Source organism: Neolamprologus multifasciatus, chromosome 8, assembly GCF_963576455.1.
Source record: "Neolamprologus multifasciatus chromosome 8, fNeoMul1.2, whole genome shotgun sequence".
In the NCBI taxonomy this organism is placed as follows: domain Eukaryota; kingdom Metazoa; phylum Chordata; class Actinopteri; order Cichliformes; family Cichlidae; genus Neolamprologus; species Neolamprologus multifasciatus.
Window position 1 is genome coordinate 5,726,394 of NC_140446.1, and position 24,131 is coordinate 5,750,524.

The 24,131-nt window shown below is 41.4% G+C and overlaps 1 protein-coding gene across 7 annotated transcripts in view; it reads left to right on the forward strand.

Moving 5' to 3' along the window:
• Positions 1–24,131, forward strand: part of thrab (thyroid hormone receptor alpha b) — a 240,256-nt gene that overhangs the window by 161,368 nt on the left and 54,757 nt on the right. For 6 of the 7 annotated variants that reach the window (XM_085169644.1, XM_085169641.1, XM_085169643.1 and 3 more), the window contains one exon: positions 15,090–15,468. In XM_085169644.1, coding sequence (XP_085025770.1) covers positions 15,413–15,468 — 56 coding nt within the window. In that variant the 5' untranslated portion in view covers positions 15,090–15,412. The other variant, XM_085169646.1, reaches the window with a different exon arrangement.

Sequence of the window (24,131 nt, forward strand, 5' to 3'; positions counted from 1 at the left end):
CCATCTGCCGTGTCCTATTAGCTGTGAGGAAATGAACAAGTGTCAGGAAGTGGAAGTATCCTGAAAATCACACGTATACTATACAGCCTCCAGTTTCACAGAATGCACTTTTTTAATAAGCCGGAGAAACGGCTGAATGTGTGTTTGTAAGAATGGGTTAGAAAGAGGCTTAGCTTAGCTGCATTGAAAGCGGTGAGCTGCAGGTCGCCGTCTAAAACCTCAGTTGCAAACTTTTGTCGGGAGCTCTGCTGCACTCGGTGGCCCACCTTAAAAAAGAACAAGAAACAACAGCCATTGGTGCAAAAGAGAAAACTCGAAGAGCAAAGAAAGAGAAGCGAGCTGGATTTGTTTTCCAAACTCAGTCACATTCTTGGCAGCACCTGAACTTGTCCTTGCCAAAGGAGGGTGGGAAGAGGAGGGACATGAGGAGAGAGGAGAAAGTGGAAGTGAGAGAAAGAAAGGGCAAATTGTTCTCCGCCTAGTGCATTAAAAGTTAATATGTCAAAAGTACCTGAAGATGTACAGCACTGTGCACTAAAAGTATAGCAAGGATGCTTTTAAAAATAAGGCACTGGATTGTCTACACGGGGTTTTTCAGGTATTTGGCAGGATTTGCTCCGTTCTGTGGATTTAGGCAGTCTCTTTGTTTAATTGCGGTCCGACTCCATTATGGTGAGATTGGGGCTCTACTGAAGCCTCAGCATCAGATTGCCACAGTCAACTACAGGTAACCACAGCAGAGCAACCAAAGCAATTAGGAGGAGGCTGCCAGCAACCACTACACACTTGCCTTGGGGGTCTCTGACCAGTCTGTAGGCCTGGTTTAGGAGCTTAAGCAACTGATTTTACAGCAGCTGACATACACATTTTTCACGGTAAGTGTCGAGGGGTCAACAGCCGGTCTCTAGGCATATATGAACGGAATACATGTACCGCAGTTACGTATTTAAAATACAAAATATGAGTAACTGTATTCCGTTACAGTTACCGTTGAAAAAGGTGGTATTTAGAATACAGTTACTTTGTTGAAATAAATGGATTACACGGCGGTACTTCCCTGTTTCACATTGTGGCGGGTCAGGACTGTTTGGGTTTTGTTTGACAGCTACGTTCTGTTCAAGCGGCAGCGTTACGGTTGCCATGGTTACAGGGTGACGCTCTCTCTCTGCGTGTTTCCTGGGTGAGAGAGGCCTTTGTTGTTGTTGTGCTAAGCTAATAGGCAGAATGCTACAGGTATAGCTCTAAAGAATGTAGCATCATAGGCAGTGTAGTCCGTGCTGCAGGGAGAATGGACTGCCATACACGTTATGTGTCTGTGAGCGAGGGAGGGAGAAAAAGGAAAAGTACGAGCTGTCATCCAGCAAAAACGGGAGCTGGAAGCATGTAAATATAATAATAACCACTGCAGCCAAGAAGAGAGCCTGACGAGCCCAGTCGTAAGTAAGCTATTAAGACTCGACTGTACACCGTGTTCGTGTTTTCCTCCAAAAACAATAAGTTCCGTTGGAGCAGCCTTTCAACGCCTCTCTCTGTCTCTCGCAAGCAAAGTTGACCCAGACAACAAAGTAAAGCTAGTTTTCGGCTACGAGCCCGACACAGAACCCACCGTATTAGCCAGAGGTCCCTTTACTACGGTTTGGAGCCGCGGACCTTCAGTAATAGTAATAAATCACAGCAATAGTACATTCACGTAGTTGTAAACAGCATGATAATATATTAAGTAATCCAAAGTATTCAGAATACGTTACTCTCATTGAGTAACGTAATGGAATACGTTACAGAATACATTTTGGGGCATGTATTCTGTAATCTGTACTGGAATACATTTTAAAAGTAACCTTCCCAACACTGTATATGACCAGGGTCTTACTCATGCTGCACTTTAATCTTTGGCCTCAGTTTAGATCTGTATGCAAACACAAGGGTTACTTTAGTTTCCCTACAGTACCTTTAGGCCTGCTGACCATCCTATGTTTACTTTTTTAGGATTAACACAGACCTGTTGGAGAGAGTTCATTTTAATCCAGCTTTGCCCTTTTGTTGTTTTTTACAAACCTGTTCTGTGTGCATTTATTTTTACTTTTGTCTTTAAAAAGTTTAAAGTGTTAAAGTGTTTTAAACATAGATTTAACTGTGATGTTAAACAGTAAAGAAAACCATCTTAATAAACTTACCAGGATCAACATATTCAAATGTAATATTATTGTTTCTTTGGACTCTGAGAACTTATTATAAGCAATTATTCACCTGTCTCAAAGGCTAATTGATTCATCTGTTGAATGATAGAATTAAATGACACGTTTATTGGCAATAAAAAAAAAAAACAGCTTCATAGCCGCAACCTTTATTGATTATTTTTAACGTTAACTGACGCACAAATCAAGATCAGAACAGACGGCATAGCAGAAAGACACAAAGGAAGGACACAAAACTTCTGTTGTTTTTACTCGAGTCTCGTTAAGATTTATGGGCTGTCTGCTTTAATGGGACAATAAAATGTTAAGAATAGGAGACTTTGTACTGTTGGGAGCGACGGAGGGGAGGCTGGCAGCATCATTAGCGACTTGGCCGTGCCCTGCGAGTATTCAAATGTCTCGTGTAAATTTATGTCTTCCATTGGTCTTCACGTTCGGTGCCAGGCGCCAGCGTGATCTGCTGTGGTGTGCCGCTGGGCTTCCCTTTAAACAGCTACTGCCGACATGCCGCTGAGCAAGGCAGCTGACCTTTAACTGTCCACGGTTTGTTTGGACACTGTAATTGGGCGGCTACTGAGGTCGAATGTGTGCTCAGACTCCTTAATCTGGGTAAACGAAGGTTTTAAAGTATTTCCAGGATGCCTGTTGAAGTGCAGTTCTTCTTATGTCCACTTGAAGCTGGCTCCGTAATGCGAGTCAGTTCACACAGGCTCTCATATCAGTGTGTCCAACACTAAATTTGTCCTTCACAACAACCATGCAACTTTTTCATTAGAAGTCTCCTCTGTAAGAAATCCTTGTTAGGGGCCACCATAGGTGACAGGTGGATGCAAATACAGGAGCCATCTGGCTTCACCTCACATAATTAGAGAGTCTGAAATGAACAGCTAGCGCGTGCTTGTGGTGTGCTGCCTGCCTTTTGATGCATTTGTGAGGTAATGAGCTGAAAACCCCACCCAAGAAGTCTGTTCTTGAGTTTTGGGGAAGTTCTGGTGTTTTATTCATCGTTTATTTATCACTAATTACCACAAATTAGTGTGTGTGTCTGTTATGAATGTATCCATGCAGTTTGTGGATGAACCTTACTCACCAACATAAGTTCTGTTAGTTAGTCCCTTCATCTAAATATGGTCAGTTTTGACTACAACAACACCCAAGGTAGTATTAATTAGGATGAATAAGGGGTTCAAAGTGTTTAAGAGTCTGTGAGTTCACAGTAGTTATGTCCTTTTTTTTGTTTGGAATCAGTTTTTTATGCCTTTTTTGGTAACATGTCTTCTTGATGATTGAATAGCAAAATAAACAGCGGTTCTGCTTTCCCGTGAGTGCTGTTCCACACCAGCTTTATCGTCGCCGCGATTGACAGTGAGAGTGGCATGTTCAAAGTACATGGTAAGGACAGATGGTGAAGAGGCGACGAAAAAAATTGGAAAAAATCTGCAAGGGCATAAAATTAAGAAAAAAGAAGAGATGACAGAGAAAGTTAATGCAAGGATTAAGAGAAATAGCAGTGGTGGTTGGGGGGCAATATGCAAAACTTGCAGTATGCATACTTAAAGACAAGTGCATGCAAACTGAATGAGAATGCACTGCAGTTATACAAGAGGAGAAACTCTTTTCAGGGTTTTTTGGAAAACTGGGCGATTTAGCATGTGTTGTGTATCAAAGCGTTTGATATACAAGCAGTGAGACGACGGCTCTTTTGCAAATGAAACCCTGTTGTTACGAACCAAGCAAAGAACATGTCACATTTTTAAAAAATCCAGTGTTTGTTTGTTTGACATCTGAATTAAGGATACGTGAGGCAAACCAAGCGCGCCTAATTACTCCCGAACGCTCGCTGTCAAAGTATGTCAGAGTTGGAACTGTTTGTAACGAGAGATTCCTACGCGCTGTTTTTCTTTAAGAGTTTCCTGCGGTGCCTGTCGCAAGCTGCTGACTGAGTTGTTATTGCTTCCACCAAAGTAAATAAATGGATGTATGCACTTTCTGAGTAGTTTCTGTATTTGTCCTTTACCTGACGAGCATGAAACCTTGAATCCCCATCTGTGTATACACGTGGATGTTGAACATTAACATTTTTTGTGTATGCAGACATCTGTGTTTGTATATACTCGCAACCACAAGGTCACGTTTAGAAGGATGGCCGCAACAGACATAATTTTGTGGCTTCGCCGTGATCTATTAGCGCATATTGATAATTCCCTGGCAGTAATTGGCTTGGAGAGAGACCAAGCATGAAATATAATGTCTTTCCCTTTGACTACTTTTAACCCTGAGGTACTAACACCCACCTCCACCCCTTTTCTACCACCGTTTGCTCTATGATCGGACTACGTGTGCCACATCAACAACTTTGCCCTGCCCCTTCTCCATTACTTAACCACTAATTGCCCCGGCAACCCTTGGGATTCTGGAGCACTGACCCCAACGTCTGCTGTCATGATGTGAATTTTAATAAGGGCTCTCTTCAGGAGCTCAACAGGCTAGGCATGCATGCACCATCATCCTCCACTGCATTAACACTGGCATTTACATTCTAACTGCTGCAACTACAGGGAAAGACATGTTTATGCTTAGTTTTTAATGTGTGCTTATTTCACCTTAACTAAGTTTATATTTTAAATGAAAAGAAATGTATATATTTTTGTACATGAATATCTGTACTAGCAGGGCCTTTAGCAAGCACCATGTAGGCTTGACTGCAATCCTTATGATTTAATTAGTGAAGAAGCTCTAAATTAAAATGCTCGGGCAACACATAAGGGTGCATATTTTCTCCTAATTAGACACTGGACATTTTGACATTTAAATAGACACGTAATTGGGGTGGGGGCATATTTTTAGACTTGCTCCGAAGCGTCATTAGGGTTGTCAATCTTAGCCTTGAACTGGTTTTTAGAGGTTACAAACTGCATGCAGAACCATCGAGAATGTGTAACCAAACAGATGTACTGCAGGTTCTAGATTTGCTGAGATAGAACAGTAATGAGGGTGTGTACAAAATTGCTTGCAAAGTTCCTGATGCATTCCTGAGTCATGTGCACAGGTAAGTTGAGTTCTAACTGACATGCATGTAGAGGTGGGCGATATAAGATTTTTTTATATCACGGTATGTTTTTTTCATTTCAGGCGATAACGATATATATCGCGATATATATCGCGATATAAGCCAAATAACTATATTTGTAAGATTTAAATGTGCCGTTGCTCACAAGTAAAATGTGAAATAATTAGCAGCTTGTTTTGATTTAAATATTTATTTCCCATAATAAGTTCAACAGGGTAGATGTACTTAAGGAACATGAGACTTTTTCAGATAAATAAAGGCAAATATTGCAAACTACACAAAAGGCAGCCGCTAAAGCGTTTAAGTTTCAAAACTGAACAAACAAAACAGACTAAATTGTCAATTCCACTTAGAAACAAAATATTAATTCTAAAAATAAATCTTAGTTTGTTTTACAGAAGAACAGACAAAATTGACTAACTTAACAATATCAAATAAACTGAGAACTAAAAGGAAATTCTCAATCTCTCCTTGTTGTATAGCTGAGCTTTTCAAACAGTTTTAACAGTTACTTTATTCTGACAAAAGCCGAATGACGAATTAGCGCTTCCAGTCAGAGATTGAGCATGCACCGCTTTATTGTATTTCCAGACTTGCTTTCGGCACAATTTACAGTGCGCGCTACTCTGTTTTTTGTCAGGCTTGAAATAGCCGAAATACCTTCACACTACGGAACTTCTGTGGCTCTTCCGTTCGACAATCTCTCCGACATTGGAACCATCATCTGTTTTCTCTTCGGTAACCTTCGGTCACGCTCTCGGTTGATTTTTCTCTAGTCGGCACACTCATTTCCTCCATTACCCGGGCAGCACGGCGGCTGGCTGCTTCCCAAACAAGTACACATGTGCGGCTTGGCACTTGTGCTGTACGTAACAAGTCACATGACGTGACGCTGCGGCTGTGATTGGTTCGGCTCTACGCTAGTTAATTTGGATTGGCTGTTCTTCTTTCTTCTTTTTTTAAGAGGACGAGCGATGAAGCCTATCGCAATAGTTTAACTTTTCTATCGAGAAAAAGTTATTTGGCAATACATATCGTTATCGTTCTATCGCCCAGCTCTACATGCATGTGTGTGTTAGTGGATCTGACCCATAAACTGAGGTGTGCTGCTTCATAGTGACGATTGGTCAAGATTGACAGGCTTCACTTAGTAATCTACTAGGTTAAGGGTCAATTTTCAGCATGCAAACATGTGAAAAACACATGATAAGACAGTGAAAGTGCTCTGGTGGTTTTGTCTCTATTGCAGATGCAGTTGTGGTAAACAAAGAAAGAGAAGTTTCCTTTAATTATGTGAAATAATGGGGGTGTAAACGTTGATATGAAAAATGCGTCCATTAAATGAACAGTTTTCAATGCCATATTCTGCTAATGAATGAATGGATTAATAATAGGCCAACGGTTTAATTAAAAGATTTGTTTTCTGCAACAATCCAGACTTCATAATCTTTAGCGCAGACGTACTCGACAGCAGTTTGTCCTTTCGTGTACAAACAAAGTCGCATAAATCCTGCGTTTGCGCGCGAAACATTTTTACGAAGTGTTTATAAATGAGGCCTGTCATCGTCTTTTCGCTGGGATACCGCAAACAACGCAGTGGCTTCATCGACAAACATTCATCAGACCACTCGAGCTGGTTGTACGATTGCATCGGTCGTGTGAGGGTTTAAAAATATTGTTCGTTGACAGTATAACGGAAGACCTTGAGTGACACGAGACGTGCATGTCAGATGTGGCAAATCAGTTTCTCATTGATGGTTTAGAAGCTGGAAGTTTGCAATTAGACATAGACGCAGCAACATCTGCATGTCAAAGCTGCACGACAGCTTACTCTCACATGAACTGACTGCCAGCTGATGTAGAGATCAAAAAGAAATGTCCTTTTATTTTATTTCAACCACTTATTTTCTTTTGATTTTCCCCAAATCGATACAAATTAACAATATCCACATTCTCCATTGTCATCCACCTTCATTTTCTCTGTTTTTCAAGAGCAGAGGTACCTTGATTTTTCTTTCATTTTCTCTGTTTTTCTTTCTTTTTTCTGGCCTGAAACGGCATAGAAAGAGTGTAGGTCATGTTTAATTAATTCTGCTTCTCCAGGCATCAACATGCATTCACTAGTTATTCTTTTGATGCATTTTAAAGCATGCAATTAAAGGTGAACCAGGAAAACGCCAGCGTTTGCAGGTCCAATTAAAATTTTGAGGCCGTACTGGAAAGTGTGCTAGTCAAGGTAGATGAAGCTGAGATGTGTGAGTTTTAAAGAGTGTGGGTGGCTGTGCGCGCTTCCTAGAATTCTATGAACCTAAATTTTGGAAGTCTTTTTCACATAAAATGTCATCGCATCAATATTTGATGAATGCGCAGTCATCAGGATCTTTTTGAATGTGTCATCTTGTCCATCAGAAAACAGGATCTAAGGAATGTTATGAGAGTTGTAAATCACTTGGAGCAAATGTAGCTGCATGCTCTGCATGCATGCATACAAAATTGATGTCGAAATCTTTGATAACGAACTTTTGGGATACTGGTTTGTCAATAAACTTCTGCTGCGTTACTTTATACCGTACTTGTGACAAAGCTTTTCCTTTTATACTGTGACTGCTGCTGCTGTAGCCTCTTCTTCCAGAAATCTCATAAATGCATTAAAATAGGACTTAATCAAAGTTATTCAAACCTCAAAGATCCTCTGTAAGATGCTCACCGATTGTTAAAAAAGCTGTTGCGAAGTTGTGGAGAATATGGGGACCATAATGAAGCGGTAATGCTATCTTATGATAACACTGGCATCATGGTACAACGATTCAACAATACTGGCAATCTATGACACATCATGATATCTGTTTAACTGAAGGTAACTGGATTCTGGTTTCTGTGTCGGTGTGCCTATAATTATCGTTGTTTAAATAAGGTGTCGGTTGAAATTGTTTGCTTTCTGATTAGCGCACCAATTTTCCCGTGAGATTCTTCCTCGTCAATGCAAGTCGATGTAATTGACACCGCGAGGAGTCATGAATGAATGAATCTGGGGCACATTCAGTGTGAAAACAGTATGCAACAGTTTGCTACAGTTTCAAGGTTGAATAACTCACTGAAAAGGTGTGCATCAGTAGGCAGTGAGCATTAGTTTTCTCCTTTTTTTGTTGTTTTTGGGTGTGAAAATCATGCCTATGTATACGTTAGAGAGCATTTATTATGTTTTGGTGGGCTAAATGGACACTGGTGAAGTTCAAAATGTTGTATGAGGTGTTTTGATGTGTTTCAATAGCTGCAGTGACCGCTATAGGGGCACTTTATGATATAAAGTGGATTAGTGTTTAATGGACAACCGATGAATGTTAGAGGTGATTCTCTTCCCTATACTCTGTCTCTTGGCTGACCTTTACTGTTAAATAAAGACAAACATGCTCAAATTTGGCACAGTTTTCATTCACTTTCAGTACACCAGGGGGATTAGCCTGGAGAAGGCTCCACGAGAGACGTTCGTGGCCCATTTTCAAATCAAGGAGTAAGGTTATTGTGGGGTTTTTTGTATGTACAGGGTGGGCCATTTATATGGATACACCGTAATACCATGGGAATGGTTGGTGATATCAAAGTCCTGTTTGTGGCACATTAGTCTATGTGAGGGGGCAAACTCCTCGAGATGGGTGGTGACCATGGTGGCCATTTAGAAGTCGGCCATCTTGGATACAACTTTTGTTTTTTCAATAGGAAGAGGGCCATGTGACACATCAAACTTATTGGTAATGTCACAAGAAAAACAATGGTGTGCTTGGTTTCAACGTAACGTTATTCTTTCATGAGTTATTTACAAGTTTCTGACCACTTATAAAATGTGTTCAATGTGCTGCCCATTGTGTTGGATTGTCAATGCAACCCTCTTCTCCCACTCTTCACACACTGATAGCAACTCCGCAGGAGAAATGCCAGCACAGGCATCCAGTATCCGTAGTTTCAGGTGCTGCAGATCTCGTATCTTCACACCATAGACAATTGCCTTCAGATGACCCCAAAGATAAAAGTCTAAGGGGGTCCGATTAGGAGACCGTGGGGGCCATTCAACTGGCCCACGACGACCAATCCACTTTCCAGGAAACTGTTCATCTAGGAATGCTCGGACTTGGCACCCATAATGTGGTGGTGCACCATCTTGCTGGGAAAACTCAGGGAACGTGCCAGCTTCAGTGCTTAAAGAGGGAAACACATCATCATGTAGCAATTTCAAATATCCAGCGGCCTTCAGGTTTCCATTGATGAAGAATGGACTCACTATCGTTGTACCCCATATACCACACCAAACCATCACTTTCACCACCCATCACCACCCATCTTGAGGAGTTTGCCCCCTCACATATACTAATGTGCCACAAACAGGACTTTAATATCACCAACCATTCCCATGTTATCACGGTGTATCCATATAAATGGCCCACCCTGTATATTCATGCTCAAAAAGACCCGAATGAGAGCTTTGACAAGCTCTACCTCGTCCTGTTATTTGTCTTCGAGCTCACATATAAGTAGGTTTGTTTTGTCTTCACTCCAGCTTTCATCAGCTTTACTTCCACTCTCCATGTATTGTATATATTATCCCAGACCTTTTTTCTTGGCTCTTAGTCTTTCACTTTGCCCCCTTTCATCTTCCCTGTTTCACGCTGTCTTTCCATAGCTCAAGTATGCAATGTACACATTACTGGCCCTAGACCACTTAAAATATATTTTCATGCCCTGACCTTGGATATAGGGAATAGTTATACAAGCATAACTTCCTGAATTGGATCAAGGATGAATGAGAGCAAACAAGGACACAGTTAAGATGAAACAGGTGAATTTTATAGCTTGTGGACAGGGGGAGATAAGTTTTATTGCAAAGTCTAATGTGATGTCACTTTTTGACAAAGACTTATAGAACATTTCTACAGTCACACATACATAAATATATATATATATATATATATATGGGGATGTTCTTAGTGTGGTAGGGTAGCAGATACAGCCTCACAAGTACTTAACAAGCTCGAGGCTCAATCCTATCTGTGATCATGATACCGTGTGCCACTTTGTGTTGCATAAACTCACAGGTAGTGAGTTTATAGAAGAGAGAAGTTGTGGAAGAGTTTGTCAAACATGGTGCCAAGTTTGGACGATCTGTTTAATGACTCAACAGTCTTTGTAGTAACATGAATTAAAGTTAATGCCTGGTATAAATCAATACAAAGGTTAGGGAGCTCTCTGGGTGGATTTCAGAATTTACTGTATGTCCTTCTAAAGGTTGAACACTTTAAAGAAGCCTGGTCAATAGCAGAGATCAGTAAACAGCCCATGTTTTTTGATTTAACACTAAAGGAATGTTTAGGAGTAACTGTTTTTCAAAGTCAAAGTTTTTGGAAGTCCATTTTTGGTAGGACCATAAATGGTATGAAAAATAGACTTAGACTTTGGCTTCACTTTTCAGATTCAATGTGGAAGTGTGTTAAACCTGCAGTCTTTTTAATGGCCAACGGGGGACAAGTGCTGCAAAAAGTCATGTAGCCAGTATTTGCAACCAGTGACTGCACCCGACTACTACTGATCCACGCTGCACCGGACCCCTACAGCTCATTGTGCAGCTAGCGAGCCCACTGAGGCCCAGGCTTGTGTTGCTCTTTGGGGCTGAGCTCGGTTGGGCCTAGCCCCATGGGCTCATGCCTTGTTGCAAAAGTTGCTGGAAGTAGCCAAGTAGAGGAGACTCTACCCCTGTGATCTGGGCTCTGGAGAAAATTGATGGAAACACTTGAACATTAAAAAACTGACAGTTTTTAGTTTTAGGACTAAAAGCTGGAAGAAACTCCAGCAGTGAAGTCCAGGCCTCCAGTGCGGGAAATCTTACAATTTAGAACAAATTAGAAAAAAACATGCACTAGCACTTCCCTATAGCTCGCTGTTAGGCACACACAATACAGTGAGGAAATGTAGAGAAAAAATGAAGAGGATGTAAAAAGGTTCACAACGAAGTAAAAGTCAACAAAGAGCAGCGCCTCTGCAATTAGCGATGCTAAAGCAAGCAGAAGAAAAGCTCGGATGGCACGTAGTTCCAGGGCAACCATCCCAGTGGGTTGGTTGCCAAAGCTGTTTAGTCCAAAAGAAGCTGTTGTAACTCCTAGCCAGAGGCTTGAAGCACTATTTCTACAAATATGCCCCGAAACTAAACCTGCAGCATCATTATAATTTACAGTTCCCTAGAGCCTCGCTGTTTATGGATACAAATAACATACTAAAAACAGAAAATGGAAAGGAATAGGGTCCAGTTCCAAAAAGACTTGTCTTGCTCTAATAGCATATGGTACTTGGATGTAATTTCAGTTCCTAATCAGACAATACTCATTGTTCCAGTGTGATAAACGACTTATTGTTTGTGTTACAGACACATACTGAAGTTAATGCCACTTGTAGTGGTGATCTGTTGATGTTGATAGAGAGCAGAGCTATGATAAAGCACACTCCATTTATATTTGATATGCAGTTTATATCACTCCTGTCCTGTATCAACATCACGCCACAGTTTGCCCTGTTGGTTTCAGCCTTGTAGACTACTCCGCTCACAGTGTGTGTGCGTGTGTTTTATCTTTAACTGTCTTTAAGTGCCTACTTTATGCCTAATGTTTAGTCTTTGTGGGGTTCTTGATTAAGGTTGTTTTGTTTAACAGATGTTTATTAATTTTTTTAGCTGATAATTGTACAATGTTTGCAATATTAATAAAAACCAGTTTTATTATTCTCACATACAACTCTGCATTCAGAAATTTATCGGTGGTTGGTAAGGGCCCAATAATGCAAAGTCCAGCAGCAATCCATTTGAATCCGAATCAGAATACTTTATTGATCCCTGGGGGAAATAATTTTTTGTTACATGTATTTATTTGTGTATTAGTAGCAGGTTGGGCCTGATTTTACCTTCAGAACTACCAACTTAGATCTTCGTAGTGTATATTCAACGGGTTGCTGGAAACATTCCTCAGGATATCATAGCATCAACACACATGCTGCACATTTGTCAGCTGCACATCCATGATGTGGATCTCCTGTGTCTCCATTGGACAACAACCATGGCACATCCAAAGTCGCCTAAATCACCTTTTTACCCTGAATTCTGATGCTCCGTTTGAGCTTCACCAGGTCATTTTTGACCATTTCTGCATTCTTAAATGCACCGAGTTGCTGCCACGTGACTGGCTTATTAGATATTTGCATTAACAAACAGATGAAATGGATAGTGAGTATATGCACTGTATATAGTGTTGTGGAAGTTTTCCATTAAATAAAGCCTGCAGACGAGCGCTGAGCGGTAGCTAACATTCTTTAATCACAAACAAAGAACAGAAAAACCCGAGCTTGGTGGAGAGCCTGCATGACTGCGGGGCAGTCGGCCAGCAGAGTCTCCCGAGCCTTACATGGCTCTCAGTTAAATACCTTCTTCAGGAACAAAAGGCAGTACACAGCTGTTTCACACCTTAAGGTTCACACTCCCTTGCTAGCTCCCAGAGTCAGAGAAGAGACAAAAGATTCTTCCTGCTTCCCCCAACTTCCTTACTAGACCCCCACCATTTGTCTTACTGTATGAGTGTGAGATCCAGTGGCACCAAGGCCACAATAAAATAATGTGATTAATACATAAGTAAAATAAATTCCTATACAATCGACAGACAGATGGAGCAGTGGGCCTGCATATATACACCTCTGCAAACATAAGGAAAGAGGAGATATTTAGTTATCTATGTCAAAAATAGCATCTTTATATATTAGAAGAACATAAAAGTCATTTAACTTTATTTACATGCATTGATAAATGATGTAGCTTACCTTCATTAGTGGTCATGCTTTTACACCTGAACATTGGTCTTTAAATTATTTTTAAGTGGCGGAAAATGGATTTATATGCAAAATGATTAAAAAAAATCTTAGTGCACCACCGCACATTTGGATTTTATCGTGCACTCTTACTGTTTTCAGCAACCATCGGTCTGATATTATCAGATTCAGGGTTTCACAATCAGTCACCTGCTGCTAATATGGCCACAAAATAACTGATGAAAGCCTCATTTTCCTGTTTAGAAAGGTTGTTTTTAAAGCAGTATTGCATACAGCATATTCTCTATGTTAGTAATACTAATTTGGTCTCATTTGTGGCCATTCTTATGCTCTGTGTGTGCTCTATTGTTAGAAAGCTATCGAATGAAGGGTTAGCAAAGGAAAGAAAGAAGCCTTCCTTTAACAACAGAGGGAGGAGGGCAGGGGTTAAAGGATCAAGATCCTCTTAGTACTTACACAAACACACATACCCTTTCACGGATTCAGCTGCTAATCTTAAAACTACTTAACCCTTTGCAAGAGGTGACGTTCTCTAAGCAGTTTTCCAGGAACTAGCAATGGCGCCAGTAACAGCTGAACGTGACAGTTTCTGACCTGCAGACCAACTTATCCAGCTTTAACTTTGCGTGTGAATGGAAAAAAAATCAATTTGCTTCTGCATGCATGAGCAAAAGCCTCTATTTCTCATGTCCAAGGGTCATGTAATGGTAGATGGAGTATGAGACTCAGTGGATTTGACAGCTTAACTCAGTGGTCACAACATGTGGTGAAGTACTTGTTTGGTTGTAGTATGGCCACATCCTTGGTGAAACAAATTCAGAAGACTTTTTTTGATCGTTCATGGCACAAAACCTCAAACCTGCCTATTTTTTTTTTTTAGCTTTTTCTAGCCTGCAGACTCGGTCTTGTGTCCCGTTCTCACTTTATCAGTCGTCTGCATTCATGCAGATCATACATTCAGATGGGTAGTTAAATAATGCCCACTGGGAGGGAGCGCCAAGATAACAACGTGCTCCAAAATGCCTTATGTGTGGGATAATTGTAGCTAAACTATGAAGCAGTCTGGGTTCAGTTCCAAGCTCCTACAATTTGCATGTCCTAGGGCAAAGGCGCTTTCCCAACTGCTCTTTGTGGTTAGGCCACTGCCTTGTATGACTTTCTATGACTTGCTGCCATTGCTGTTTGTGTGTTTGGGTACGTGACTGACGGGCAAATTGTAAAGCACGTTGGGTAGAAGTGTTGTTTAAATGCTTTCTGTTTCAAAGCAACATGTCTGGTCTCGGGTCGAGTTTGTGTCTCAGGTTTTGAGATGGGTTGTGTTTTACAGAGTTGAGGTCTGATTTCTGTGTCTACCTTGGTTCCTAGTGATTCAAATCTTGGGATCATTCTCTCCGACACATTTTTATAGAGCATTGTAGTGGAAAAAAGTAACCTTGACTCTGTGACTGCAGCTTCTCTGATATGAACACTTCCAGATTTCTCCAGCCTGCTGTCAGTTTGGACTCTTAGGACTAAAATGAGTGTTGTGTGGAATGTCTTGTTGTCTTTGAAAGGGTTGTTTCGAGAACAACCAGGTCTTCAGTGGCTGTCTTTGTAGCAACTTTAGCATCCTAATTCTGTTGCTGTCCACAGAAACTACTTTAACTACCTACATTCAGAGTTAAGCGTCAATTCCTCCATAATTAGTGACGTGGTTGCTGCGTTCTCTAAGTGCGTTCTATCTAACGTTCACACACATCAGAGAGCAACTTGGGGTTATTATCTTGCCCAAGGACATTTGGCATGCAGACCATAGCAGCCAGGGATAGAACCACCAACCTTCCAAGTAGTAGATGACCTGTTCTGCAAGTCTAAACTTCAATCTGTGATCATTATTGTCCTGATAGATGGGAGCTTTAGTCGTGCACATATTCCCATTGTTTCACATCTGGAGACTTTTTAATCTGAGTGTGACCTTTGTTCTCTTCCAGCCTGGATCCCAGTCCTCCCACTGCGTTCCTGAGACTGTCATCCACCTCCAGCCCTGGCCTCAAGGCCAGCTGATATACCCGTGGAACCTACATCATCGTTCATATTTTCCAGCGTCACCCTGAGCAACAACACACCGGGTGCACTCCTTTTGGAGAAACGCCCAAAACCCACCTTCCGAGGACACCAGGGACCGGCCCCTAGGGACTGGCCCCTGTTATGTTTTGTTGACCGACTCGTCCCAACCGGCGAATGACAAGTGTGCATCCGAGGGTGGGGCTTGCCTCAGTCTCTCATGATTGGCTGCTGGATGGAATTAAGGTGAATGGAACACATGCCCAAGGAGCAGGACTCTAACCCATCAGAGGGAGAAGAGAAACAGTGAGTTTGAATTATGTATTTATTGTTTGAAATTGCATCATTGTTTCATAATGGCTGTTAAAAGTAAGCAGTAGTCGTTCCAGTTCCTTTATAGCCATCCCATCTCCTTCTCTACCTTTAGCTTTCCTACTGTAGGTCGTATCTTTACTGAAGCAGGCATGATTTTTTTCACAGTGCTGTAGAAAAGAGGTTTTCTGATAAGGCAGTATTCATTTTTCAAGATAAGCTAAGCATCGTCGTGTTCTCTTTTTTCCTCCGTACCACTCGCCCCTCTCTCCCTCTCGCCCTTTTCCTCTTGTCTGAATTGTTTCTGAGAAACTAGACCTTCAGCTGCTCCTGACCCTGACGTTCCCGCCGTCGCTCAGCTTCTTCAGACTGAGCCAGTCTAGCCTAAATGCAAACAAACATGGCGCTTTTTAAGCCCCTTCTCATTAATGAAAACATAATATTAGTGGAATGGACTGTTTTCTCATACTGCTAGAGGAAGGGGCCCCTCTGTATGGAAGAGGCCTCTGGGTAAAGGAAATAGTTATCGCTGTATATCAGGCTGCTTTGGGTTTGAAACAAGTCTTTAATTTAGAAAGCGCCACGATTTCCTTTCATTTGAACTGTGAAATAAAGGTAAGGACGCGTCGCCTTCACAGTTATTTGAAGGTGTAATGACAGGTTGGTTTTGTGGTTTCACAAAATAAGTGTTGAAAGCTTCACGAAAGCTTCTGTTTAATCACATCAGGTCTTTATTTTATATTCTTTTTGGTTGCCAATAAGTTCTTAAATGAGCAATTTTAACACAGCAGAACTCTGCGAGTTTACTTAAACAGACGTTTCACCCTTAAATCAAGTATACGTGTTTCTCCTCTGGCATGTAGCGGGAGATATCGGCTTCAGCTTGTCTTGAATCTAATGGAAACTAGCTGGTGGTCAGAATCTTAAGAAGTGCACTTGAAAAAAATCTATAGCAACACCTCTTTCCGCAAATCATGACCTAGATATGTGTGTGCAGTTTCATGTCGGAACTGTCTGTCTACATCCGCCAATTAAAGCGTGCAGCCAGCTAATTACAGCTCAGCTGAGTGGGTTCCCATTAGTGTTTACATCCTGCCACGCGGTCACGAGCATGAGGTCACGGGTAGCTCGTTTGGCACAGCGATGCAGTTGATGGGGGTAGTTCGGTAGAAAGGAAGTAGGTCCTACATAAACCTGCTCACAGTCCTGTTGTATTTGAACCGATGGATAAATAGCACTTTCAGCTTTTGGTTGCTCCCTTTAGGGCTCACCACAGTAGATCATCTACCTTCAACGAGTATCTTCTTCTCTCACACCACTTCTCTGTGTAACACTGATGAAGCGCCAATGAATCAATACAGGCTAGGTATTGAGTGAAATATTATGGTTATTATTAATCAGAAGATTTAGGAATGCTACTGGAGCTGATGGGCAGTAATTAATAAATACACACAACACAAAATGCTTTTGCAGGTACCATGTATTTAACCAAACCCCAAAGAAAAATAACAAGAAAAGAAAAGGAAAACTTAAATAATCACTCCTGCTGCAGCTATTCAATTAATCAAAAACCCAGTGAGGGTGCACAAAACAACTAAGCAAATTCTTCTGGCTTATACCAAGCAATATAGAAAACAGTTCCCCATAAACAACACATGTTAACATCAAAAACACTGATCCACACTGAAGTCCATGAGTTTTATCTGAATGTCCATGAGAGATGTCCAAGCGCTATTGTCCATAAATGGGGGGAATGGTGTGTATGAGTGTGGAAATCAGTGTATTTGGAAAATGGGGACAGAGCGTCGTCTTTGATAGCTTCCTACCCAACCAGTGGAAGCTTCAATTGCAGAATGAGTCCTGCTCCTAGCCGTTCATTGGCTCGCCATCCTTTTTCATAGCCGGTCACCTGGCTTGCCTCCACGCATCTGACAGGAGGAAGCCGGGACAGGCTTACTATGACCCACATGCCGTCCGATTGGCTGAGCAAAGTCATGTGGTTGGAGTCATGTACCTGCGATGCATTCAATGGCAGGAATAAGTGCAGGAAACAGATTTTACTCTGGGTTACACATGCATGTCTTACATTTGATTTTCAGGGTGAACTCTAAGTTAATATAATAAAAAATGTATATATTTTGGATAAAACTGTCACAAAAACATGAAATGTTTGGATTAAATGATGTCGAAAAAGACCCTTCCTTACAGGTTTGTCGTCTTGTTGTCTTAAATGAGTAGTTGTATTTACACCATGTGGTATATACCATTTACAGGCTGAGCAGTCCGAAGATAACGCGAGCATTTGAAGGCAACACTGGACTGCATTAACATGCAGTGTTTGAATTTAAACACCGGAACTTTTTCAGTCTTTCGTCTCCGCAGTCAAATTTATGTAAAATGTAAGGTCATGTTTTAGTTACCGTGTGGAGGGACTGGCTGCCTGTTCCGCGCCGTCAGAGGCCGACGGATTCCTAAGATAACACGGACACCTGTCAGGAGATTAACAGCTCTGCTGCCGGGGGAAACAGAAAGTCGGCGTGGCAGAAGACATCTTGCTTCATTTCACATGTGCGGGTGTAATAACTGAGTGTATCTCTGTTTACACCTGTACCTGCTGGCTGCAGCACTCTGCACGTCAGGGATAATTAAAAGGACGATGAATTCAACTCCCGAGGCTACAGACCGGAGTGGTTTCTGCTTAGAGTGGATATCGGTAGTGCGCTCAGCATGACAGTGGATTTTATTAAACCTCTACCCCTCCCTTCTGCGTGTTGTCAACCAGTTGTTGTGATCTGATCCGGTCCTTTAAAGAGGTGTTTTGGATACCAGAAGGCAGACAGAGAATACGCCCTCCTCCTAAAGATTGATTGATATGTCATCAGCCTTGTTCAGCTGATTTTTTCTATAAATAAATCCATACAAATATACATTCTACGCACTAAATTTCATTCTCGCCACTCGCTTTTGATGCTGTTTTGCTTCGTGCTCCTATTAACATATTAAGATGCACAAATTCCTGCACACGCCGGATTCTTCCTTGCATCACTCCTCTGAACATGTCACCGTAGCTGACGCAAGACTGCTTGCACTGTGTTGCATTAACAGTGGTAAAGGCTTGCACCATACAAGTGTTGTGTAGTCTCTTGTATCCAGGAAACTTTGTTCGCGAGGCGCGAGGCCTGTTTTTATCCTTTGCACTTATGCGAGATCTTCCCATCCATCATGCACGAGAGACTATCGCAGCTCTCGGCTGGTGGTGCTCGTCTGCATGTGGAATCGTTGGCTTTCTCCGTGTACAATAAGTATTAAGTGCTCCTCTCAACTGTAAATAACATAAGGTGGCTCGCAGTAATTGCGTCGTGCTGTTGGATTTGTGTCAGGGAACGCACTTAAGCCTCAAACAGACCTGCTGTTCTTAATTTCTACACGTAGAGACGAATGGAGGACACCTGTCCTGCAAAGGAAAACAATCACATTGACACACATGGAGAATATGTGCTCTTTCTCCAAATCATATGCCGTATGTAAACCTAGAGATGGACTTAACGACTGTCAGGCCGATTATGAATGCAGCTTGGAGGTGCTGGCTGATGAGGAGCAGTCCCACCAGATCTGTTCCAGTTGGGCTCAGCTGGTGTTTACATTCAGCAGATAACGCCGTGCGGCGTGTAAAGATTCTAGTCTGAATTCTTCGGAACCGGTCACTGCCAGACGTTCTCATTCAGATTTTTTTTAAAACTTTGTTTAGAATTTGTAACTGACAGCCGCGATTTATGGCGTCACTGTTGCTTGGAAGATGCAAAACAAACACGAGAAGAGGAATGGCGCGCGAAAACGTTTGTGACATAGAAGTATCCCTGCAGAGCGTCCCCTCCCTGGATGGTCTCGCACATTTTGATGATGCTATATTCAAGCCGCATAGTGTTATGGTAAAAATAAAACCAGCTGTGATTGTTCGGCTCTCTGCGCTGCACAATTTCTTTGTTTGTTTGTTTCATTTTTGCACACTACGTTTTATTCCAATTGTCGCTTATTTGAAAAAGTGGGACGATCCTCATCGAAGCACGTGATTTTTGTTTCCGGTTATGTCTGCTCTCTTGCATCTGAACGTAGTACATAAAATGTAAAGTCATGGGACATTTAACTGAAAGATGAAGGTGAAAAACTGGGGATAGGAGCAAGAGTGAAAGGGCTGCTATGATGTATGGTTTGGAGACAGTGGCGCTGACAAAAAGACAGGAGGTAGAGCCGGAGCTGAAGATGAAATGATTATCAATGAGTGTGAAAGAGACAGTTCGGGCAGAGCAGTTTGGAGACAAAGTTAGCGAGACAAGGCTGACATGTTGAGAGGAGGGAGAGTGGATATACTAGACCAAGGATGTTGATGATGGAGCTGCCAGGCAGGAGGAAAACAGGGAGCAGAGTGATATTATCAGCCATGTGCAGTGCATAGTGGACTGCTTTAAGGGATTTCATGGTTATGCATTGGTTGCAGAGCTTTGCAGACAGTCGTCTACATGTTGTAGCTGTTTCCTGTCGCCCCCACCCCCAAACCGGGCACGGCTGCCCCTCCCCGAGGCTGGTCCTGCTGGGAAGGAAAATGGTTTGATTGTTGGGGTTTTCTCCAGAACACTGCAGGGTCTTTATCATATAGTATAAAGCGCCTTGAGGTGATTGTTGGTGTTATTTAGATAAATAAACCTGAAGTGAATTTTTACGCCATCTGTGTCACTCAATCTGCATATTTTGATCTTCAAGCATGTTTTGTGCTTCTTTTTCCAAATCCGCCCAAATTTCTGACTTGAATGTAAAATTTTCCCTGTAATTTTGTTACATAAGTAAAATTGTTACATTTGATTGAATCTGGTGAAATACAGTGTACTTTAATGAGCCTTTGATTGAAGGTGAAGAACGAGTGAAGGTTTGTTTCCTCACTGCCAAAGTCTCCGTGTTGGTCAGATTTTCCCACAACAGCGTCTTTGGTGGAACTGAGCACATAAACAACATTCAGCTTTTCCTTCCCCCTATACATGAGGATGTCCTGCCATGCCCACGTTAAAAGCATTGTTATTCGCTCTCTTCCTATGGATTTTACGACTATTACTTCCTGTTCCCTTGTTTGTGGATGCAGAGTGTAGTGCTTTAGTACACATTAGCCTAACCAAGCAAAAGATCCCCAGTTTGATCCCAGGAGGAGATGCAGATCCTTGTGGGGGTTGTGTCAGGAAGAGCATCCAGTGTAAAAATCTGCCAAATGTTTTTGACACTGTAGGCGACCTGTGGTGAATAGGGGATTCGCTAAAATAGCTTTAAACGTCCCCTTCCTTTGTTCGTTGGGGACTGAAAAATTATGTCAGTAGATGCATTTTTGGCATTATATGTCAAAGGATGAACACATTAAGCAAAGTATGGTTTTTGTATGTGATAAACATCAACTAATATCCCTGAAGCTGGACACAGTGAGTCATAAGATTCTAATAAATAAAAAAAAATAAAAAAATAGTGGTATGTTGCAAGATCTTCCTAACATTTTAAATTAGATATTGGACAGGAAAAGACACTTGGTGAGGATTTTATGTATTTTGATCATCCTCGCTTGTTTGAGATCAGTGTGACCTGCAGTCTACCCTCTTATAAAGCACTTAAACCAGAGTTTATTTCACAATTACCCCTAATGTGAGAGGCGGGTACCCATTAAGGCCAGGTGGGTGGGTGTCAATCTGTGAGTCAGTCGGCATAAACCTCAGACTAATTGTCCGAAACACTGTCAGGTTTTATTTCTGCATTTGTAAAAGAAAAGTCCCCCTGCAGGATCTCAGTGATACTTTAAAGAGCTGTGAACATTTCACGGCAGAACTGCATTTGTGTTGTTCGATTTGTATTATAAATTAGAGTTTAGGGATGCACCGATACCGATACAGGTATCGGGTATCGGGGCCAATACTGTAAAATGTGTGTGTACTCATACTCGAAAAAGTTAACCGATACCATGAACCGATACTAACTTATTTCATTAATCAGAGGGTGGCTTGTCATTTCTGTTGTAGTTTTTTAGATTGGCCACTAGGGAGCTAATTATTATTTTATTTATTATTTATTTAATAATAATTATTTTGTTTGTTTGTTTACAATATGGACACTCTGCAATAATTTAAAAGTTTATTTTATTCGCAAACCTAATTTGTATTTATTTTATTCCAAACAGAAGTGTTTGTTTATTATTCTGAAAGCTCGAGACAGTGCCAATAGTTCAGTGATATTTTGTAAAATTACAATGTGGAGACTGCAATAATTTAACAGAAGTGCTTATTTTTCACTTGAAATTTTTTTGTGGTCATTTTTATTAAGATTTTATTTTTTATCGGCAGGGAATATAATAAAACCTGTCTTCCAATTAATTGTATTTGTGTGTGTGTGTGGTAGAAGTATCGTTTTTTGTATTCTGTATCGGCAAGTACTCAGATCCAAGTATCGTATCGGTTTGAAAAAATTGGTATCGTTGCATCCCTATTAGAGTTATTATATCATGATCACAGAAATAACAGCAAATACCTGCTGCAGATCTCTTTAGCGTGGTTACGTGTAAAACAAGTGCTTCATACTGGCAAAAGCACTGGGATTTCTCTCTCATGATCATGTAAAACCACCACGCCCAGTATGAAACTGTGAAAACTTTCAGTGAGATTTGGTTTGATTCGTGCAATATCAGTCTATATTCGCGTTGTCGTGTGCATTAGTCTGGACTGAGAATTGTGTGAATAAATATACTTCAGCGCTACTATGTTTGCATGATTAATTTTATTCATCCTGTCAAATGTGCTAAACGAACTTGCAGCTTTAGTGAAATCTTTCTTCTTTTTTTTTTAAAAATATTCACTTCACATTATCAACATAAATAAGTCTGAACCTCTATATTTATAACGTAGAGTGTATATGTTTTAAGTGCACACCAGACACATCTGGATATGGAAAAAAATCCAGTTAAATGTAGTCGAATACCTACTAAGTGTTTTTCTTTGGTTTCAGTTCAGAACATTTCAAGCTGTTTATATTTGAGCTTTTAACTACATGTTTATTATTGGTTATGTCTGGGTTGCTGTAGAGTTATGGATTTAATCAGAGGGAGTTGTCTTGCTTTCACTCGGTGGCATACTACATCCCCTTCTTCCTCAGCCTGTAATTTAGAGAGTGGCGGGAACAAAGTGTCCATTAGCTCTGGATGTATAGGACGGGGCAGACACAGCTGTTGGCCCGCAGCATGTAAGCACAACAATAGGCGACTGTGGCCCTCTAAACATAGGACAGGGGGCCTCTTTGAGTGTTTGTTATGGATATAATTCTCCAGGCTATTTTGAGCATCTTTGTGTTGTTCTGTCTAAGATGCACGAGCTTCAGAGCAGACAGTTTCCGTTCACCTAGATTAAAAAAGGCAACAAACTCTAGCCAATCACAGGCAGAGTATCGGCAGAATGTGTGAAAAAGGAAGAGTGAGCGTGGTTAGGAGGGTAAAAATATTACAAATATGTATTGATTACATAAAGAAAAATTTTAACTTTAACTGAGGTTACAACATACAAAAGTTATGAAAAGCTGTGTGTGTGTAATGGCACGGCTGTGGCTCAGGAGGTGGTGCAGGTCATCTCCTAACTGGAATGTCAGCGGTTCGATCCCATCTCTCCTAGATACTAGATACCATCCTTGGGTTGTCCCTGATGCATCCGTCACTGTGAATTTTAGGTTTAAAAAAAGCTTGTGTGATTGTGAGCGAATGAGGCTTGTAGTAGCTAAGCGCTTCGAGTGCTCTGTTAGTAGGACAGATTATCTACAGAGCGCCTGTAGAGCTCTATAAATAAATATTTGCTGGCGTTTAGCAGCATAACACAAGGTTGATTCAGGGTCACCTGATCCAGTTCAAACTGTAAGCTTTATCAAAGAGCAAAGTTTAAATGTAGAGAGGTTTTCACGTCTTTGTCCTGCAGCCAAACTGGGAGCTGGTTCCACGGGAGAGGAGACTGATGGCTCATTGTGACATGTTGCATCATTAACATGGTCTAGAGTGCCAGATGTGCATTAATCCGCAGCCAAATATAGTCAACAACAAATGCTCTCACCAGCTGTTTTAGCTCCTTTTATAAATGCTATTTTTAAAAATGTATATGTCTCTAATGAGGGGAGGATTTAAGGCCTGAATGTCATAAACAGCTAGAGTATTCAGAGATTGTCTGTCTTTTTACGGGGGGAAATATTTACCCTTAATGATCTACACTGTAGTTGCCTGTGACTGGTGTTGGCTGCTTTTTATGCAGTGTATCTATATCTTTATTATTAAGTCCTGCAGTGTCAGTTACCTGACAGACCAGTAATACCTGTGTCGCGCTCACTGTCAGAGTCACAAGTGGAGAAGCTGACTGTGTTCCAATAAGAGGAGCCTGGGTGGTAGTTCCACGGATAGGAATAAAACGGCGAGGGAGCGGCAGAGAGTATCCATGTGGGTCAGCAGGCTAAACATAGCACGAGTGGACGAGATATCAGTGTGAAGGAGAGTGGGAAAAACAGGCAGCGTCCATGCACGAGGGCCGTGCACAGCTTTAGCTGCGGCTTTAACTAGAACTGTACCTCAGCCATGCATATTTTACATTCCCACTGCTACATCAGGT